The sequence below is a fragment of the Pleurodeles waltl genome, chromosome 3_1, assembly GCF_031143425.1.
Source record: "Pleurodeles waltl isolate 20211129_DDA chromosome 3_1, aPleWal1.hap1.20221129, whole genome shotgun sequence".
NCBI classification, from domain to species: domain Eukaryota; kingdom Metazoa; phylum Chordata; class Amphibia; order Caudata; family Salamandridae; genus Pleurodeles; species Pleurodeles waltl.
Genome location: NC_090440.1, coordinates 409,825,842 through 409,843,810, shown reverse-complemented (window position 1 = coordinate 409,843,810; position 17,969 = coordinate 409,825,842). Strand labels below are relative to the sequence as shown.

Below are 17,969 nucleotides of genomic sequence, written 5' to 3'. Positions count from 1 at the left end.
TGGCTATACAACACCCTCCTCTTGCCGATTTAGAAGCGGAAAAGAAGCCGAATATGAAAAATATAAAAGCAAATAAAATGCTATTCTTTAAAACATATATACATAAATGTCAATAATGACAAGCTTGAGCATGTGAAATATTGGAGGGGGTTAATTTAAAACATTAGCAGTGGCGCCAATATAACCAAATTTAAAAATTAATGTCATTTGTAAAAACTCAAATTACACCCGGGACATTTGAAGAAATGAAATGTGCCACTTCGGCAGGTTGTAATGTGACCAAATCGTTGCCAAGGAAAACAAAAGAGCACTCATGTGCCAAAGCTTGAGCTCTGGCTGAGGCAGCAGCGTTCGGTGTTGTGCCCAATGTTGAGTCAAGAGCTGCATGATCCACCAAGGGCAACCCATAGAAAGCTTCTGGTAGCAAATGCACCCTCAACTCGCATGTCCGGTAATGAGCCCTCAGCGAGAACATCAACAGATCAGCGTCCAATGAAAGTAAGCACTGCATAGAAGGACAAACATAGCTTCCATTAGAGAGCACCTGGAACGCAGGTCTAATCAAGGGGACTGGAACTCCCTTCAGATAGCAAGCTAAGTTCGCTGCCGACTCATTCTATGCCCCATGCAAGGACAGCTGCTTACAAACCATTGAATGGCTCACAGAAGTCTCGCATTCACTGCCACAAAGAAAGATGCCTTTCAAGCCATTGAAACATTTGTGGGAAAAGGGAAGTTACTGGATGTAACTATCTTCTAGCCTTTCATATCTGCCTACTGGAATGTGTTTCAAGCAGGACGTGAATTGCAGTGTTGAAATAGGCAGATTGATAACCCCATGTATTAAAAATTCAGCAAGTGGAATCTTAGTCACAGCAAAAGGCAACTTTTTAAATTTCTCACTTACTTTTTAGCCATTATTTTTTGCTGTCGCGTCACATTAAATGCTGAAAATATATCCCTTGCGCTGACATGTTGGCAGGGAACACAACCTGATTTCAGTGTTTGGAGAATCCAACCCAACTGCACAATGGACCTTAGCTGACTATGTCCGTATTGTAAGAATGACATGTCACTTAGCATAATGTCTATTGAAGAAGAAACAATGTTGTTTAAAGTATATATGAGGTCGGACAAGGTGTTAATCCCATTATCTAGAATGGCCAATGCTTTCTGTAAACTTTCCTGGTCTATTTGCCTTAATCGAGCAGCTGCGTCTTTTGGGAAAGTTTCCAAATTTCATTGTAGACTGCATATAACAAGTAATTTTTACATTGTCTTCTGGGGCCTAACAAGAAATCCTGCTAATCTGTGTTGTTAGATGGGAGACAGCATTAAGTGAGGAACTTTTTAACCATTGCTGGCATGATTTCCCTACACCGTATGTTGTTACTATGCCGGAATGTTCTGATGACTCATACCGAGGATCTGGCCTATTTGTGCTAAAAAGCCCAATGGAGTTGACAAAACAAGCATGACAACCATTTGAGTCAACTGGCCACAATAACCACCTGCCAGGACGTGAAGGTGATGTGCTAACGGTTCCATTTTTGACCCATTCATCGAGCTGATCTTCAATTGCTTTAATATATTTGACTTTTGTAAAATTTAGCAGGGGCAAAAATACTGGACGCATTCAAGTTCTTAATTTTTGTCAAGCCTAAACAACTTGTCTGTTGTACACCTTCATTTAAAAATATCATTTGAACAGTTATCAGGCATGCTCTAAATAAAACTTCCATTCCCCTTATTTGCCCATTTTTAGGTCCCTCATACACTTTTCAAATCAATCGATTTCAGCCAATATTCATAGCCTTCTATAGCCAACCAGGAAACAAAGGAATTAGAATAAATCATTTTGGTATCAGTTAATAAGATACGTTGTATTTCCATCACTGGCAATTTAAAATAATACGACTCAGCATTTTTAACATTGTGCCCAGAAAAATATGCAAACTTTTCAGAATATGTTTTCAAACTCACCATTGGCGGAGTTAGACAATGGTCCCATTGTGTGTAATTAAAAATAGTCTTTGGGTACTTGCTCTGTGAATGTAATGATGTTCATAATAATTATAACAGACCATATCTCCATAATTTTCTTTTGATTGATAAACATCTTCACTTTCAAATACAGTAAAATATTCTAATGCAGATAACATAGAATCAACTGTTTTCACATGCCCACCGTCAGAAACAACTCCAAGTGTTATTACATCATTCACTGAAAGCTTAACTACATATGGAATTTTAATAACCTCCATCGGACCATATATATCAAAGGGTATCCCAAACAATCCCATTAGGAATTGGTATAGCTGAAATGTTCACTATGGACATGTCTCTGCAGACCTTATGGGAGGAAAAAGGTGGTTTTAGGACCTCATCCACCAGTTCAACTGTAGAGCGTTCAGTAAGGTATTGACCATGTATTAGTAGGAAAAAGACAATGACAAACTCAATCCAAAGAAGGAAGGCAAGTACAGTCAATAAAAGCCACATATAGTTCCATGGAAAAATAAAATAGTTATTTGTGAGCCAATTTATCAGCTTATGTGCTCTTGACAGTCTTGTTGCGGAAGAGGCAGATAAGTCGGTGAAAGAGTTATGGACCACGGCAAGGTATCCAGAAGCAGTTTGTGCAAAAACTGGAGCCGTGTTTAGGAGAGGAGAGCTAGCAGAAGTCTCCCATGGTCGTTCATAGTAGACTTTTCCATCAATTTGTGTAGAATTTGAGTAGAATAGCGCAATATTGGTGACACTGCTTGTCGCAGAAAAAGTTAACAGGACTTTTGAAAGATCATTTTTCCACCCTCCCCAAGCTCGGAGAGGTGTCAGCATTGCTGCTTAAAACCTGTGGAGGAACATCGTGGACTGTAGTGAGAGGGATTTGGTCTGGTGTCGCTTCACATTGTCGATGGAGACAAAGCAATTTTCTTTAGAACTAGGCAGAGGTGGTAAACAACAGTTCTGGAACCATGCATTCCTAGGACTGGAACCGGTGCACGATAAGAAGGACCAAACTCCTTTTTCATAGCAATCTTTTCAAGCACTAGATCTCCAACTTTTGGAATCCAGCCGGTGGGTGTTATTGGTACATTCCCTATTCACATGGAGGCGACAATGGCAGATGCATCACGGAACTGCTGTAAGTCCTGTAAGACAGTAACATGTTACTTTATGTCAGATCTGGAACACACTTTTGTGTTCCTACCAGACATTCATATGGTGTGTGCCCTCTCCCAGGGACCTTTTGGGCAGATTATTAAGTGCTATCTGGACTCCATATAGGTGATTAAGCCAACTACGACCCATACCTAATACTCTAGCTGTTAAGGATTGCTTTAAATCTCGGTTTCTTCGCTCCGCAACACAATTTCCCTTGGGCTGATATGGAGACGAATAATATAGTTGGACCCCTAACGAAGCCATGGTGTCCCTGAATGCCCTTGAGGCGAAAGCAGGGCCTTGGTCTGAGTAGAAAGCCGCAACTACATATGTGCCAAATAAATGATTGGAAATCTTTAATTAATAATATTTAATTAGTTAATAACAGTTCCAGCATCAGCCAAGCATTGTGGCCATACCAATAGAAATCTGGAGCATGAGTCAACAGTGACTAGGATGTATTTGCATGCACCATCAGGTGTCTGGAAATCACAATTGTCCAGGTACACATATTGTAGTGGTTGATTGGAAATTAAGGGGGGTGTCTGCAGTATGTGTTTGACGGTGGACCCTTTTATTTTCTGGCAGGTGTTACAGCAAAGGACATACTGCTTTGTCTGTTTGTGTAGACCTGGCCACCAGCAGTGTGCTTGTAATAGTGAAGTAGTAGCCGCCACAACAGCAAGGGCAGAAGCACCTCCCTCATGCGCTGCTTTAATCAACTCTGGTCTTTGATCTTGATTGGAGATCACAGGATCACCCACACCCGGTAATGGTTACTAGGGCAGTATGGAGGCTTGATATGCAGTAGGAATATTTGGCAGGATATGCCTTTGACATGGGCTTGCCGCCAGCTGAAGCTTTCACAGCAGCCAGTGTTTCATCATCCAACCTCGTCCGCGAACAAGTTATTGAAGCAACAGAAGCCGTAGCTACTGCTGACTTTGCCACTTCATCAGCCAAGATATTGCCAGGAACGTGTATTCCAACACAGTGATGTCCCAATGTATGAACTACATGGGACATTGGGTAACGTTTCTTTCAGATCCGCTACTTTCCCCCACAGTAATTTGTGTTTAATGGTGTTACCTTTTGAATCTCTGAACCCATTCTGGCGCCAGTAATGCAGATATACACCGAAGGACTGGAAACAGTAGTACAAATCACAGATGATTAATGCTAACTGTCCTGGATCCGTGTGTTCCAGTGCCATCAACAGAGCCTTGAGCTCTGCTAACTGTGCTGTGCAGTCCCCTAAGGTCTGCGTGTAAGTGTTTTGTGGATGGAATTCATCATCTGTGTTATCTGGTAACTGTTATAATGTAAACACTCATCTCACATATAATTTAGGTATTTCACTTTAGGAACGCTCTTCTAAAATATGTGTTCATTCTTTGTACTCAAAGTCCCTCAATTCAATAAAGTAAAATGTTTAGATTAACTTGTAATCCCTGGAGGACAGTGACCCATCAATAGTAAGAAGGAACTAGGGAAACTGAAACTTCCTCCCTTCTTAGCGCACTAAGTGACAGGTTATCCAAAGACACAAGGATAAATATTTCCTTTTCAAAAGAGCGTACACATTCAACCAAACATTGTGGTCAATATGTTGTACCTATCACACCTCACTCGTAGCTCTGAAAGTGCACGATTGAATACCTTTAAAACCTCCTTACTTCTCAGGGATTCCCTGAGAGCAAATGCACACATGTATTTCAGAAAATGATGACGCCCTAGCATTTGAACCCATCTCATTTTTGCTGTTTAATTACTCCACCGTAAATATTCATGGTATGGTCTTCAGATCACTAACACATGTGGATTCATGGTGTGCCTCACAGATGAAGACCAATAATTATGAAATGTCTGGGATTGCCTATGTTTCTGACTACAGAAAATCGAGCCTGGCAGTCTAGCCTAGCCTATGCCTTTTGGGGCATAATCTGCATAAGGTTGATGCCGATCTGATATCACAAAGATAAGTCTTTCTACTCATTACTACTGAATAAAGGAGCATTTCACAAAGCCAATTTTAAAAGTCATTAATCTACTCCTTGCGGGTTTCTCTTATGATTCGATTTGATTTGTGACTTCCAGGGAATTAAAATCTAAATCTACAAAAATCAATTGAGTGTCCCCTCATTTACGTGTATTAATACGGTGTAGAACACCCCTCATTCCCATAACACTGCCTCTAAATATGGGGTTTTGTCGAGATTTTTCACAATCAATTTACTGATTTAGCCCAATCATTTCTGGAGCAGCATTCGGTGTGTAAGTGTGATGGAACTAAATAATAAAATTGATTGATAATGCTTGTAAAAACCCACAAAGTTATCAAATTTTGCACATTTATCATAAGTCCAATAGTCCATGTGCTGCTTACCCATACTCCTAAGAACAACCATGTTATCATTCTAACCTTAAAACCATCACTATCCACACAACGAATAATGATTTTGTAATCCTACACCAAATGGATGCATCATATTTTCTAATGTACCAAGTTAAAATGAGGACGCAAATCTTAAACGTTTCTGCCATTGCCTCCTCTACTTTTATATTTTTTTAAGCACTTCAACTGTTACGTATCACTCATTGTACATTACGGTGATACATGCAGATAATATCAAGGGATCAATTTTGTATATTATTGTGCTCGCATGCTCTGTATTACAGGTAGGTAACCATTTCAAACAAATGTCTTGCACACCTTATTTACACAAGATTATCACATAATAACACCTAGTTCATTCTAAAATACAAAAAAAGTCCAACAAATAACAAATACAGACTTCAGTGCAGATGCCCAGTCTTAATCTGTGATATAGCTTTCTATTTTGTTAGTTTGACCTAACCACAAACAATGTTCCCTACATTTCTAGTTCAATTTATCTAGCAGATGAAGTGGTGACTTTTGGGAGCACTATATCATACTTAGCGTCTAACTAATGGGATGGGGCGGGACTGTAGACAGCAAGATCTCTAGTTCTGGCTTCCCAAGTGATGATCTTCAATCTCTAGAAAAGTGGTGACTACTTCCATCTATTGTTCCACATGAGATTTCTTTCGCATGTCCAGAGCGCAGGGAAGCCCCCTCCCCTATTGACCATTTCTCTAACTCTTTTTCCGCCGCCTAAGTGGCAAGTACTTCAGTAGAAAACCAATGCATTGCTATATCCCAGCGGGCAAGGACCAAAGCCAAATCTAAAAATCTATTCCAAGCATCCTCTCTAGTTGCTTGAAAAATAAGCCCAGCTGTCTAATTTCCATTGTTAGCAGTCCCCTCCTAGCTAATCAGCATTCCAGATCGTTTGTGGTCTTTATCCCAAACAGGACTATCATGGGGCAGCTCCGAATCATATGGTTAAATCCTATATCTATAAGGGCCAATCGTAGGCAACTCCTATTGTCTGACTACATCATGAAGTTCAGTCACTAGTTTGTTAGTTAAGTGGTGTGTAAGTAACTGACCTGAGTGCATCTGTACCAAGTGTTTCTTGAAACAGCGTGTACATATTGTAACACTTGATCCCACTCTTTGCCTTTAATGACCTGCCATTCAGTTCCTCTCACCTATTATTCAAAGTCACTAGCTTATCAGACACCCATACCAAGAACTGTTCTAAAGAGCCAAAAGGACAACTTACACCCATTTCTGATGGGTAATAGGATCTGTAGCGAAACATGTGATTGTGGCTCCAGATAAGATAAGATTGAAGAGTCCCTTCAAAAATAATTTTCTCTGTGGACTCTATCCCCACAGGCCACCACATACCCACAGCTACATTGCCATAAGATTTCCCATCCTTCGTGGTAGGCAGCAGTCAGCTGCCAGCCACGGTGCAAATAACTGAAGCTGGGCCATCAGATAATATAGTTCATAATCTGGGGCCCTTGAGCCTCCATTCCTTGTAGAGCTGCATAAAGTGTGTAACGATATGCACCCATGCCTGCTATCCAATATTAGGCCTCTAATAAGGCATTTAGGCCCTCACGCCAAGCGGAAACCGCCATTTGGCCGCTCCGCGGTGAAAAGACCGCAGAGGCCATTCTGGCTTTCCCGCTGGGCCGGCGGGCGCCCGCCAAAGGAGCGCCCGCTGGCCCAGCGGGAAAGGCCCTGCAACAATGAAGCCGGCTCCGAATGGTGCCGGCGGAGTTGCAGGGGTGCGACGGGTGCAGTTGCACCCGTCGCGATTTTCACTGTCTGCAATGCAGACAGGGAAAATCTTTATGGGGCCCTGTTAGGGGGTCCCACGACACCCGTTCCCGCCAGGAACAGGATGGCGGGAAGGGGGTCGGAATCCCCATGGCGGCGCTGCAAGCAGCGCCGCCATGGAGGATTCCCCCAGCCGGGGGAAATCCGGCGGAAAACCGCCGGACCCGGCTGGGCGACCGCGGCTGTGAATACAGAATGAAGCACCGCCAGCCTGTTGGCGGTGCTTCAGCCGGCCTCCACCCTGGCGGTCATAGACCGCCAGGGTCGGAATGAGGCCCTAAGTGACTTGAACCAAATATGGACTATCCAAATCAGTAGATTTGAAACGCAGTATAGTACTCTAGGTAGTATCACCATCTTGGAAAGAGCAATCCTGATCATTATGCGCACTGCAAGGTGCACCATAAGTTACATACCTTCTTAACACCTGCAGGGCGCTCCCCAAATTTCCCTCTGTAGCATCCAAATATGTGTGGTTAATTTTAACTCCCAAGTAAATAAGGACTCAGGGCTCCCCGTAATACCAAGCTGCAACATCACCGCATTTAGCTGTTGCAGGTCAGGCGATATCAGGAGTGCACACTTTTTCCCAAATTAGTGCACAGACCAGACACCCTGCATAAATCTTCCAGAATTCCAAACATCTAGAGCATTCCGGCGCCTAGGTTTTGGAAATACAAAAGCATGTCATCTGCACATAACAATATCACATGTGCACCATATCAGAAAGTGATGCCGATGCCGCTTCACTTACTTCTCATCAAACTATCAAACAGCTCAACCACAAGGGCAAAAAGATCGGGTAGAGGGGACACTGGTCGGTGTAATTCCTCGGAAATACACCAGCCAGTCTGAACTCTTGCCTAGCGCGTCTGCACATAGCAGTGCAACCCATCTGTCCCAAACGACCCCCAGATGTATATACTACACGACTGCTCTACGATATCATCTGTGTAAATGCACTGACTGTTTTAAGTGACCTGTAAGAGGCCACATGCAAGGCATCACTCCTGGGCTTAGGGACAGAACCAATGAATGCATCTCTGCGAGTGGCAGGCAAGCAACCACGTTCCAACATCCTTCATATACATTTCAGTGAACCTGGATGTTAGTTGGGCTACATCTGTCTGATAATATTTTACTGCTAGCTTCTCTGCACCCGGTGTTATCTTGTGAAACCTCCGTAAAAGGCTCCCTAATGTCTGATAAATATCTTGTGAATTCCATGTTGAAGAAATACTACTTCCCCGACTTCATTTTTAATTTGAGTAACTGGACAATCTTTCTCCTCAGGCTGCATCAGCCGGGCCGCCATTCTCCTTGCCCGGCTTCCTTCAGCGTGCACGGTATTTAAATGTTCACGATAGGCCAGAGCTCTCACCTGTTCCAATACCGTCGCATATTATCCTCCAATAATCTGCAACCGTATCTCTGGGAGCTCTGACTCCAGGTCCTGAACCATTGTTTCTAATCTGGCCAAGTCCCCTTCCAATGGGATGGGGAGGGAAATGGAAAATAAAGAAATACGTTTCCTCACGTGTCCCCGCCATAGGAGGACCCTAAAAGGTATGTGATGCCAGAGTGAAGGATGAGTCAAGGAAGGGCCCCCAGATAAGGAAGGAAACTTCAAGATTGTCGTTAAGTTTATGTGTGACCCGTTTCTGCCTTACCACTTTGTGGAGCTTGGGTCTGGCTGTCTCCAGCATCATAAAACCTATGTCCAGAATGCTCGTAATGTCGTGGATGATGGGAAAGTGGTGGACGGAGTCATCATGAAAGAGCTGTAACTGGTCAGGTGGGTCCATATATCTGTTCAGTAATCCTCCAGAGCTGGGTAGGACCAAATCATTTGATAGATATTGTATTCATATTTCCAACAGGTCATGGGGCAGAAGCTTGGCAGTACCCAACTTCCAATGGGACCAGTACCAATCGTTCAGGAGTTTAAAGAATACACATTTCAACTCAGACTCCTGGAGGACTCTGCTGTGGTCGAGTAACAGTGGTATTCAGCTTACTCTACCTAGGAGTGTCAGCCACATTAGGGGGGTGGAACTGGTATTAGGACCAGAGAGCATGCATTTGATGTGGACAATGTAAAAACCTGATAGTAGTCCATGAAACGGACATCCTAGTTGTATGTATTGGAAAACGGGCAAAGCCAAAAGGGGCACCACCGGTTGTACCAGGGAGATACGGAGACAAGAGCTAGATGGAAGATCGCCAAAATCTACTGATTTAATACCAAACTCTGGTTGCAGCCCTGGAAATTGCTTGAGCAACCCCTTCGTCAAAGAATTGGTCAATTTGTTACAAACCTCTGGTCTGTCAAGTTGCCCAGGAAAAAAAGATTGCCATCAATCCTCTATGCGTGTTGTGCCGCAGCAGGGCCTTGATGTAGACACAAAGGTGGATATTCATGAGTTTGTGAGCCTCTGTGGCCCGTAAAGTCAGATTTGCAGCCTTGGCCTGATCAGTCACACCAGAACCAGCAGTCGTATGTTCGGGCTACCCAGATGATGATGTTACAATTATGTTCAGAATGGCACCTCTGCGGGGGTGGGGTGAGAATAAGAGGACAGCTGTGACACTTGGAAGGCTAAGTAGTAAAGGGACATATGGGGGGAGTCATAGGCTGCAGTGGAGGTTTATGGCCACTCTAGAGGTAGGATCTAATACACATTTTGATTCTAGTGAGGAGTTGTCTTGGGATCCGGAGCAGTAACATGCTGAATAGATACGTGTACCAGGGAGCGACAGTCATGCTTATCGTCTGCACTCCCCCCTTAGAAACAGATTGAGGTGCAACAACTATGCAAAGCCTCGTTTGGATTTTCAATCAGGGGGAGGAGACCGTTCTCAATTATGTGGGCAAGACCATTTATTGATGAACACCCCTAAGCCCTCTGGCACATAGATCACACATATTGTGACCTTGGATACTGGCATCTGTGGTGATTATGAACATTGGTAATGCCTTGCCCTTCGTCCAATTAATTTTACAAGCCCGGAGAAGTCAGAGATAGTAGACATCACTGCAGCAGTACAGGTACAAGGGTGGGATATAGCATAACATACATTTAAGGCCTTCACTTCCACTGCCATGGGTATGCCCTTAACTACTCATGAGAGAAAGATTACCGCTGCCAGAGTCTCTAGTGCTAGTGAAAACAAGAGTGGCTCGACCTATACATAGAGGGGTGGAATTGAATTCTCTGCAAGAGATCTCTTCAGCTGAAGATTCATAAAGGAACCTTAACCTACAAATTAAATGCTCCAGTAGTCCCATGTGGAACATTACTTGAAACAGGTAGAATCACTACACCTTTTATGCTATCTAGTTTGATGTAGTGCACAGAGCTAGAGATATGTGTCGGATACTCACGGACAGATTGTTTTCTAGGTTTTGGTATTGAGGACTAATTTGGCAGCACAGTGAACATTTTAAAAGGTCTATTGAGAGGTACGAGTTTGGTGTTTTCGTATTTGCACCGATGTGGTGTAAGGGCATAGTAACATCAGTGCCACACTTTCCAGCATGTTTTCTATATTTTGTAAGGACACAGTTTGTCTGGGTCAATATGCAAGACATGGGCTATTAAACTGATCACATTAATATTGGGATATGCAAGGAAATAACTATTGTATGTATTAGGGAGGGGCACTTTATAATTGGTATGAACACATAATTATGTAAAAGATTACAGTTTTCACAAGGAAGCATGTATAATAAGAAATTCACGTAGGAGGGTGAGGGGAACTATTAAGTAAATTAATACTCTATGTTAATGATATATTTAATGGAAATGTTGTTGTAAGAACTCCTGATGAAGTCAAAGGGTATTCCCCAGACGAATCACGTGTTGATGGACGGAGTTGTGAACATTCTTTGGAAGCCAAGTTTTCAAGAGGAATAAAATACTTTCTGTTCAACCTATGGAGCTGTTTTGATGAGGACTCTCAATATTCATTTGTGTTATTAGTAACCAGTATATTTGTTTAATCTATAGCGTGTCCCGCTACAATTCTGCTAGAATCACTCCACCTGGTCAAACTCCTTCTCCATGTCTAAAGAAAGTACCGGCATCCCATCAGACTCATTCCTCATCTGCCATTGAAGGTGGGAAAAAGGTCCTCAAATGGTTGCACGAACAGCATGCCAGACCAAATCCCACCTGGGACTCATATATGAGCAGGGGTATTACTTCGTTCAAACTCATTAAAATTTTGAGATCAGCATTAGGCAGCCAAATTGAGCACTAGCTGGCACACTTTAGAGTGTCTTTATTGTCCTAAAGAAGGAGAGTAATGGTGGCTTTGTTTGATATTGCTTCAACAGAGCCCACTGTTACCGCCTTCTGATAACCGCGCTTGAAAATAGGTGTCTGGAGGGGTTTGGCATTCTTAGATAGCTCCCCTGAGAACCCATCCTCTCCCGGAGAGTTACACATTGGTAGGTTGGAGGTGGCTTCTGCCACTTTGTCCTCAGTGAATACTCCAACTAAAAGAGCTTTTCCTTCCTCTGATAAAACTCGAGAGGCGTAAAAGAGCTAGAAAGCTGTGCTGATGTTGTCCCGAGACCGAAGTATGGCTGCTTGGGTTGGGGCCTCCAGGGCAGCTCACCATATGGTCGGCGTTCTGCAGAGAGGGGCCCAGTGTGCACCAGATGAGCCTCACAGGTCAAAGTACGCTATTACCGGCTGCCTCAGTCCCTGCTCGAGGCAATATGGATCTAGACCTCTGTTTTGGTCCGAAGTCCTTCAGGGTCTCCTTGTGTGGGGTGAAGCTGCCAGATCAGTCAGGCTCATTCCCTCCAGGACCTTCAGCTGGGAGCTCACCTCTCCCCTCAAGCAGGGTGGGGGGCCAGGGCCAACACAGCAGCAGAGGTGCTGAGACACAACTCCTAGCAGTGGCCCAAAACCAATCTCAGAAGAACATCTGCTCATGCCCCTAGATGCGAGGTATCCCAACCCACCATCAGCATCGACTGTGGGCCCGCAATTAAAGACTGACTGGGGGTGAGTGTTTGACAAGTTTCAGCACTCCGTCCATCATCCTTTTGTGTTGCCAAACTTGCCCTAAGTGGGAAAGGTATGCGCAGACATGGGTCACGTGCTTACTGTGCCACTGGATTCAACCTAACCTGGCTGATGAAGGGTGATACCCTAAAACCGGTCCTAGGATGCTTGTTTCCAGTCCAGGGAGGACCTAGCCTGGCAGTTCAGGCTGGACTGTTCCCACAGGGAACAGGGTCAAAAATGATTTGTTTATGACTGGGTCCAAACTGGGGTGGCATGGTGAGCAAAAGAATGATGGACTAAACCCAGATCTGTGACTCGGGTGAGTGTTTGAAAAGTTTCCGCTCTCCGTCCATCATCCTTTTCTGTTGCTAGATAATTTATAGGGACAATGTAAGTGTTCACACCTAGGGAGCACATCATTTGTCTAAGGGGATGTGCATGTCATGCACTGGGGAGTAAAAGGAATATAGGCCCTCATTATGATCATGGCGGTTCGGCCTGCCACACTGGCAGTGGCGGCTGAAGCCGCCAGCCGGCATGGCGGGCCGAACCGCCATATGATGCACATGGTGACGCCCGCCAGCGGCAGCCATCACCCGCCGTCAGGCAGCGGGTTGAAACACCATCCGCCAGGGTAGCTGCGCTACCCTGCGGCTAATGTTTCATTTCCCACCAGCCTTTTCCTGGCGGGATATCCCACCAGGAAAAGGCTGGCGGAGGGGGTGCCCAGCACTGCCCATGCAATTGTATGGGCAGTGCAGGGGCCCCGGTGCAGAGCCCCGTCTTTCGGGCAGTGATCTGTGCGACGGGTGCAACTGCACCTGCCGCACAGAGGCATTGACGGCGGCTCCCTGTGGAGCCGCCGTCAATGTCCCGGCCGAGCCTTTCTGTGGGCCGGCGGGCGGAAACAATGTTTCCGCCCGCCGGCTCTCAGAAATGTTCATTATCTGGCCGGTGGGGTTCCGGGGTCGCTGGCGGTCAGTGTTTTGACCGCCAGCATGAACACGGCGGTTGTTTCCGCCGTGTTCATAATGACCACCATAGTCTCCACTCCTAATTTCTAAGTCTCCAAATGTCTTCCAGGTCTTAGTGTCCAACCCAGTGTTGGAAATGAGGTACTAATTTAATCACCGGGAGCCAGCAAGTGTGAGTGCCAACCTATCCAGATTCACATCTGCTACACAGTTGTAATCTCTACCCAGCACCAACGGAGGCTGCACACTCCAATAAAAGCGGGTCAGAGAGTCCAGAAACTGTTTTGGCCCCTATTCGGAGCACAGATGCAACCCACAGCAATTGGAATGCCATTCAGTCCTCTCTGCATTAATACACTTCATCCATCTTTGTCAGTATGGACTGTAGTGGGCTCTATTAGGACCCCCAGTTTAACCTACATTACTACTCCTCTAGCACAGGAGGAGAAGCCAGTAGCACAAATCTGGCCTCTCCACCTTCTTTTGAAGCTGGCCACCTCCACTATTGTCAGGTGAGTCTCTTGCAACAAAGCCAAATCCATTCCCTCCGTTTCAGGTAAGCAATATTTTCTAACGTTTAGTGACAGACCCCAATGCACTCATATTCCAAGGAACTTATAATTAAATGTCATCATCTGCTCAGAAAGGTATTTATCCACAGTGTCCCGCCGGGCCGAATTCCCATGCTAAGTGTCAAATGCATGTGTAGGGAATGAACTTCACTTGGGACATGAATAGGCTGGACTTGCACATTACAACTATCCCCAACTCCCTCATCCCTGCTCAGTCTGACAACTGCCATCCGCTCAAAAATGAGTAAAGGAGAAAGAAACAGAAAAAACAAATACTGTGGATGAAATTGCAAATGATATTCCTGTGACTTACAGCTAAGAGAATTCGAGGGAGGGATGACTGAAGAGATATGGAGCTCCCCCATGGCCACCACCTATCACTCCAATTCAAAGTACAAACTGAGGATTCAGTGAGCCTTGAGGACTCCTATCCAGCACTTCTCTCCATCGCAGATCAGGGTCCGAATCACCAAGTACAGCATCAATGATATAAAGTCCATCCTTCCACAGTTTTTAGTTACAGAAGTCCAGTGGATTGCCAAAGTCATTAAAGATCATCTTCTTTTTGTTGCATAATGCTTCATCTTGGACTGCTCTTGTCATGTGGTGTATTGGAGTCCAAGCTATCTGAGGTAGACTCTGAGACATGTCCAATGGATGCAAGCTAAGACAGCAGATCAAAGGTAGTCGCAAGCTCTTTCTCAGTTTGACTCCTGGGTGTGCACTTGTGTCTAGTGGTATCTCGTCATCTTCCTTTCGGAAGCCCATCACGCTCCCTTTCACTGCATCTGTTCCAGTTTATGTTTCTCTAGCCACTCCCAAGCATATCTGGGATCATTGAAGAGTAATGTGTGATTGTTCATAATAACTAAGTATGCCGGGAAAGAAAAGCTTGTACCGTAGGCCTGCGCCTCCCAATGCTTTCCTGACCTCCATGAAAGATGCCCTGCATCACTGCACCTCCATCAAGCAGTCAGTAAAAATTGCCACAGAAGTATTCTCAATCCGGAATCAGCCTACAGTTTGGGAGCACTCCAGTATTAATTCTACCTCAACAGTGAAGCAGACACACCACAACAGTGCATGGTTGCACCTCTGGATGTAGAGGTCATGGCTGCATCCTATGCGTCATCTACAATGGGAAGAAGTTTATGACACCCTGCAGGGCCAACTCTCTGGAAAACCACACCTTCAGAAGAGCTAGCATGTCTGGTCCTTCTATGTCCTCTGGTAGGGCCCATTATTCAAATATTGTTTCTTTGCCTACACCCTTACCCATTTTATGCTCTTCTGTCCAATAGTTTTATATTTTTCAGAATGTTCCTTCATCTGACTTTGTAAAATCTCCAATGTCAGGCCCACATTGCCAATGGCATCTTCGTTGTTGTTTTTTTTTACTATAGTCTCCATTTTTCTGCAGGCATCATGTAACATACCCAGATCTATAACAACTTTGTCCATTTTATTTTTCGAGGACCACACAGTATTTTTTTTTAACTGTCTTAAAATTAGCCCATTTTAGAGGAGGAGCATACAGTCAGTGCCTCCAAAGAAGGTGGTATGGATGGGTCTGGAGATTCCTCTATGTATGGTGGTGTACTGTCTAGTTCGGATCTCCTGCCTACAGTCAGCTCCTTTGTGGCCCTGATGCAGCCCATGTTCTTGTAATAACAATACCTCAATTACAATTGTGCCTTTATCCTGCTCAATAGAAACTGTCTCACCTTTGTTTGTTCTCCAGTCGCTTTCCTCAGCGTTAACCTCACTGCTCAATCTGGCATGGTCATCGATATCAGGCTAAGCTTTAGCAAACAATTCCTGAAATGAGGGAGTGTGGGGATGCACCACTACTTTACTCGTATAATTAGTGTTCCCAGTAAAGTCCCTAGGCTCCACACCTTGCCTCATCTATCTGTGCATCCCCACAGGGGTCAAGCTCTTTCAGTGTGGCAAGTAGATTACTTCAGTACACAGTGCATCCAGGAACAGCCTTGCCCCATAACAAGTTGGCAGACATCCCTTATTCATGACAGGATCACCTTCAGTGCTCCCTCTGCACTCCACCAGCATGTCCCCAGGCCTCTTATGGTGGTCACTGGTCTCAGTCCTCAGACAGAGTCCCTCAGCCACACAGTGCTTCCAGTAGTACAACTCTCAGTCACTGCAGTCAAAATGGACTGCGAGTGTCCTTCTGTGAGCTGTATCACCGGTGCCACAGTTGGAGTCAAGATGAACTCCATGCCCAAGCAGGGCCCATTTTAAAGTTTGTCGGCTGCCTTCATGAATGCAGTCCTTTCCTGCTTCCAGTGTGTCTTCTCCCCGTTTCTTACCACCCCCAACTTCACAATTTTTCACCCTTGCAAGGCACCCTTGTGAGCCTCCAGACTCACTGAGGGGCCATGATGGATGGGGATTATGACCCAGTGACAGAGAGCTCACAGCTGCAGCCATCTTCCTGAAGCCGGAAACACCCCTCTTCAGTTGGTGCTTTCTCAATCTCTAACAGCCATCTTGTGACCTCCAAGTGTCTGCCCCTCTGGTTAGGATGAAGAAGTTGATTTTTATAGCAGTATCCCTACAACAAGCTTAGGGGGGACGAGGATAAAAAAAAATGTGCCACTAATTAACATTGTAATAGGGATTTGAACATGAGACCAGGTAGACTCAATAACTCCCAGTACAGAGAACAAAGACCAAGCACTATTCCTTAAGGTGGCTCCAGGTACAATTTTTATTCACCCCTTGTTTCAGTCTCTCAAAACGGAATGAGAAAGGTTCGGAGAGGGGGCATAATCTGCACTTTTAGGTGATAAAATACTCTGAAAGGTGCATCAAGGAGCATATGCTGCCCCAGGTCTTCATGAAAGCGCGTTAAGAGGAGGTTTCAGATCAGGTTCTGCTCCTTATTTCAAGGGTGATATAGCCACTGATTGGACTTCAGGAAAGATTGAAAGTAATCAGTGTATGGGTATTCTTATTGTATTTAGGCTATCTCCTAGAACTAGATATCCTGCTAATATTTACATCAGAGTTCATTATTGGAGTTGCATAACTCCTTACCAGTGGTTAAGATAGAAAAGACAGCGGGAACTACAAAAAAAAAAACAAAAAAAAAACTATAGGAAGAACATCAGATCACATGATGTAAAGAGGAGCAGTAGAGATCAACATATGGATCCTTTGGTTTTGGAGGTATAATCTGGAGAAGTAAGTCATTCAGTCTCTTTCAAAAAATAACACCTCATAGTTAAACGTGGGGGTGTTCTGCGATGCTATTGCACCACCTGTGGCTAGTCAAGAGAAGGCCTTGTTTAGAGGCTTTTGGCAGTCCCAGTTGAAGTTTTGCTTTTCGTGTGGCTTTTCCCTCCTTTGGTGTTGTGTGTCCTTGACTTGGGTCAGTGACCTGTACTGTAGAGTTCTGGGTCTTATATAAGCCGCCACAGAGCTACTTTCTGCTAATGTAGGGGCCAGTGAAGTTTTTTTTTCCTAGGATGGTGTGAAGTAGCCCGATTTCTATTAACTTGCGACTAGTCAGATATCTGCATGCAGGATGGCCTTGAGAGGGGTAGTTGTGGATTTGGATAGGCCAGCAAGTAGATATTAAAACCTGTACCACTGTCCTGAAATGGTTGGATGGTGGTTTTGAATTTCCTAAGAAGATGTAGTTGAAATGTTTATACCATACCTTCAATGCGTTATATCATATTGGGATGTTGGTTGACATTTTGGCCTATTTCAACGGATGATGGGCAAATGTCTACAGGAGAATAATATGTCAAATCAGTTTCGTACTAGGGTTGAGATTCGCTGGAGTACAGTAGTTGTAATTTTCAGTTTTTGACTGGGTTGCTCAGTTTTAGGTAAAACAAATTCATCTAAGTCTTCACTTTTTAAGGATGTTTAGACTTAGAGTCATGGCAGAGTACCATCAGCATTATGGAAATGTTCTGGTCTTGTGACGCCCTGCCTAGAGGTTCAAAACATAAAACTAATAGATTAAAAGAGAGGATGAAAT

The 17,969-nt window shown here is 44.4% G+C and overlaps 1 protein-coding gene across 3 annotated transcripts in view; it reads right to left on the bottom strand.

The window, feature by feature from the left end:
• Positions 1-17,969, bottom strand: part of MAN2A2 (mannosidase alpha class 2A member 2) — a 492,369-nt gene that overhangs the window by 447,925 nt on the left and 26,475 nt on the right. The window contains exon 2 of one of the 3 annotated variants that reach the window (XM_069222644.1): positions 1,984-2,046. The exons of the other annotated variants lie outside the window; for them this stretch is intronic. Coding sequence (XP_069078745.1) covers positions 1,984-2,011 — 28 coding nt within the window. The 5' untranslated portion in view covers positions 2,012-2,046. The remainder of the gene's footprint in view (positions 1-1,983; positions 2,047-17,969) is intronic. 3 annotated transcript variants of the gene reach the window in all.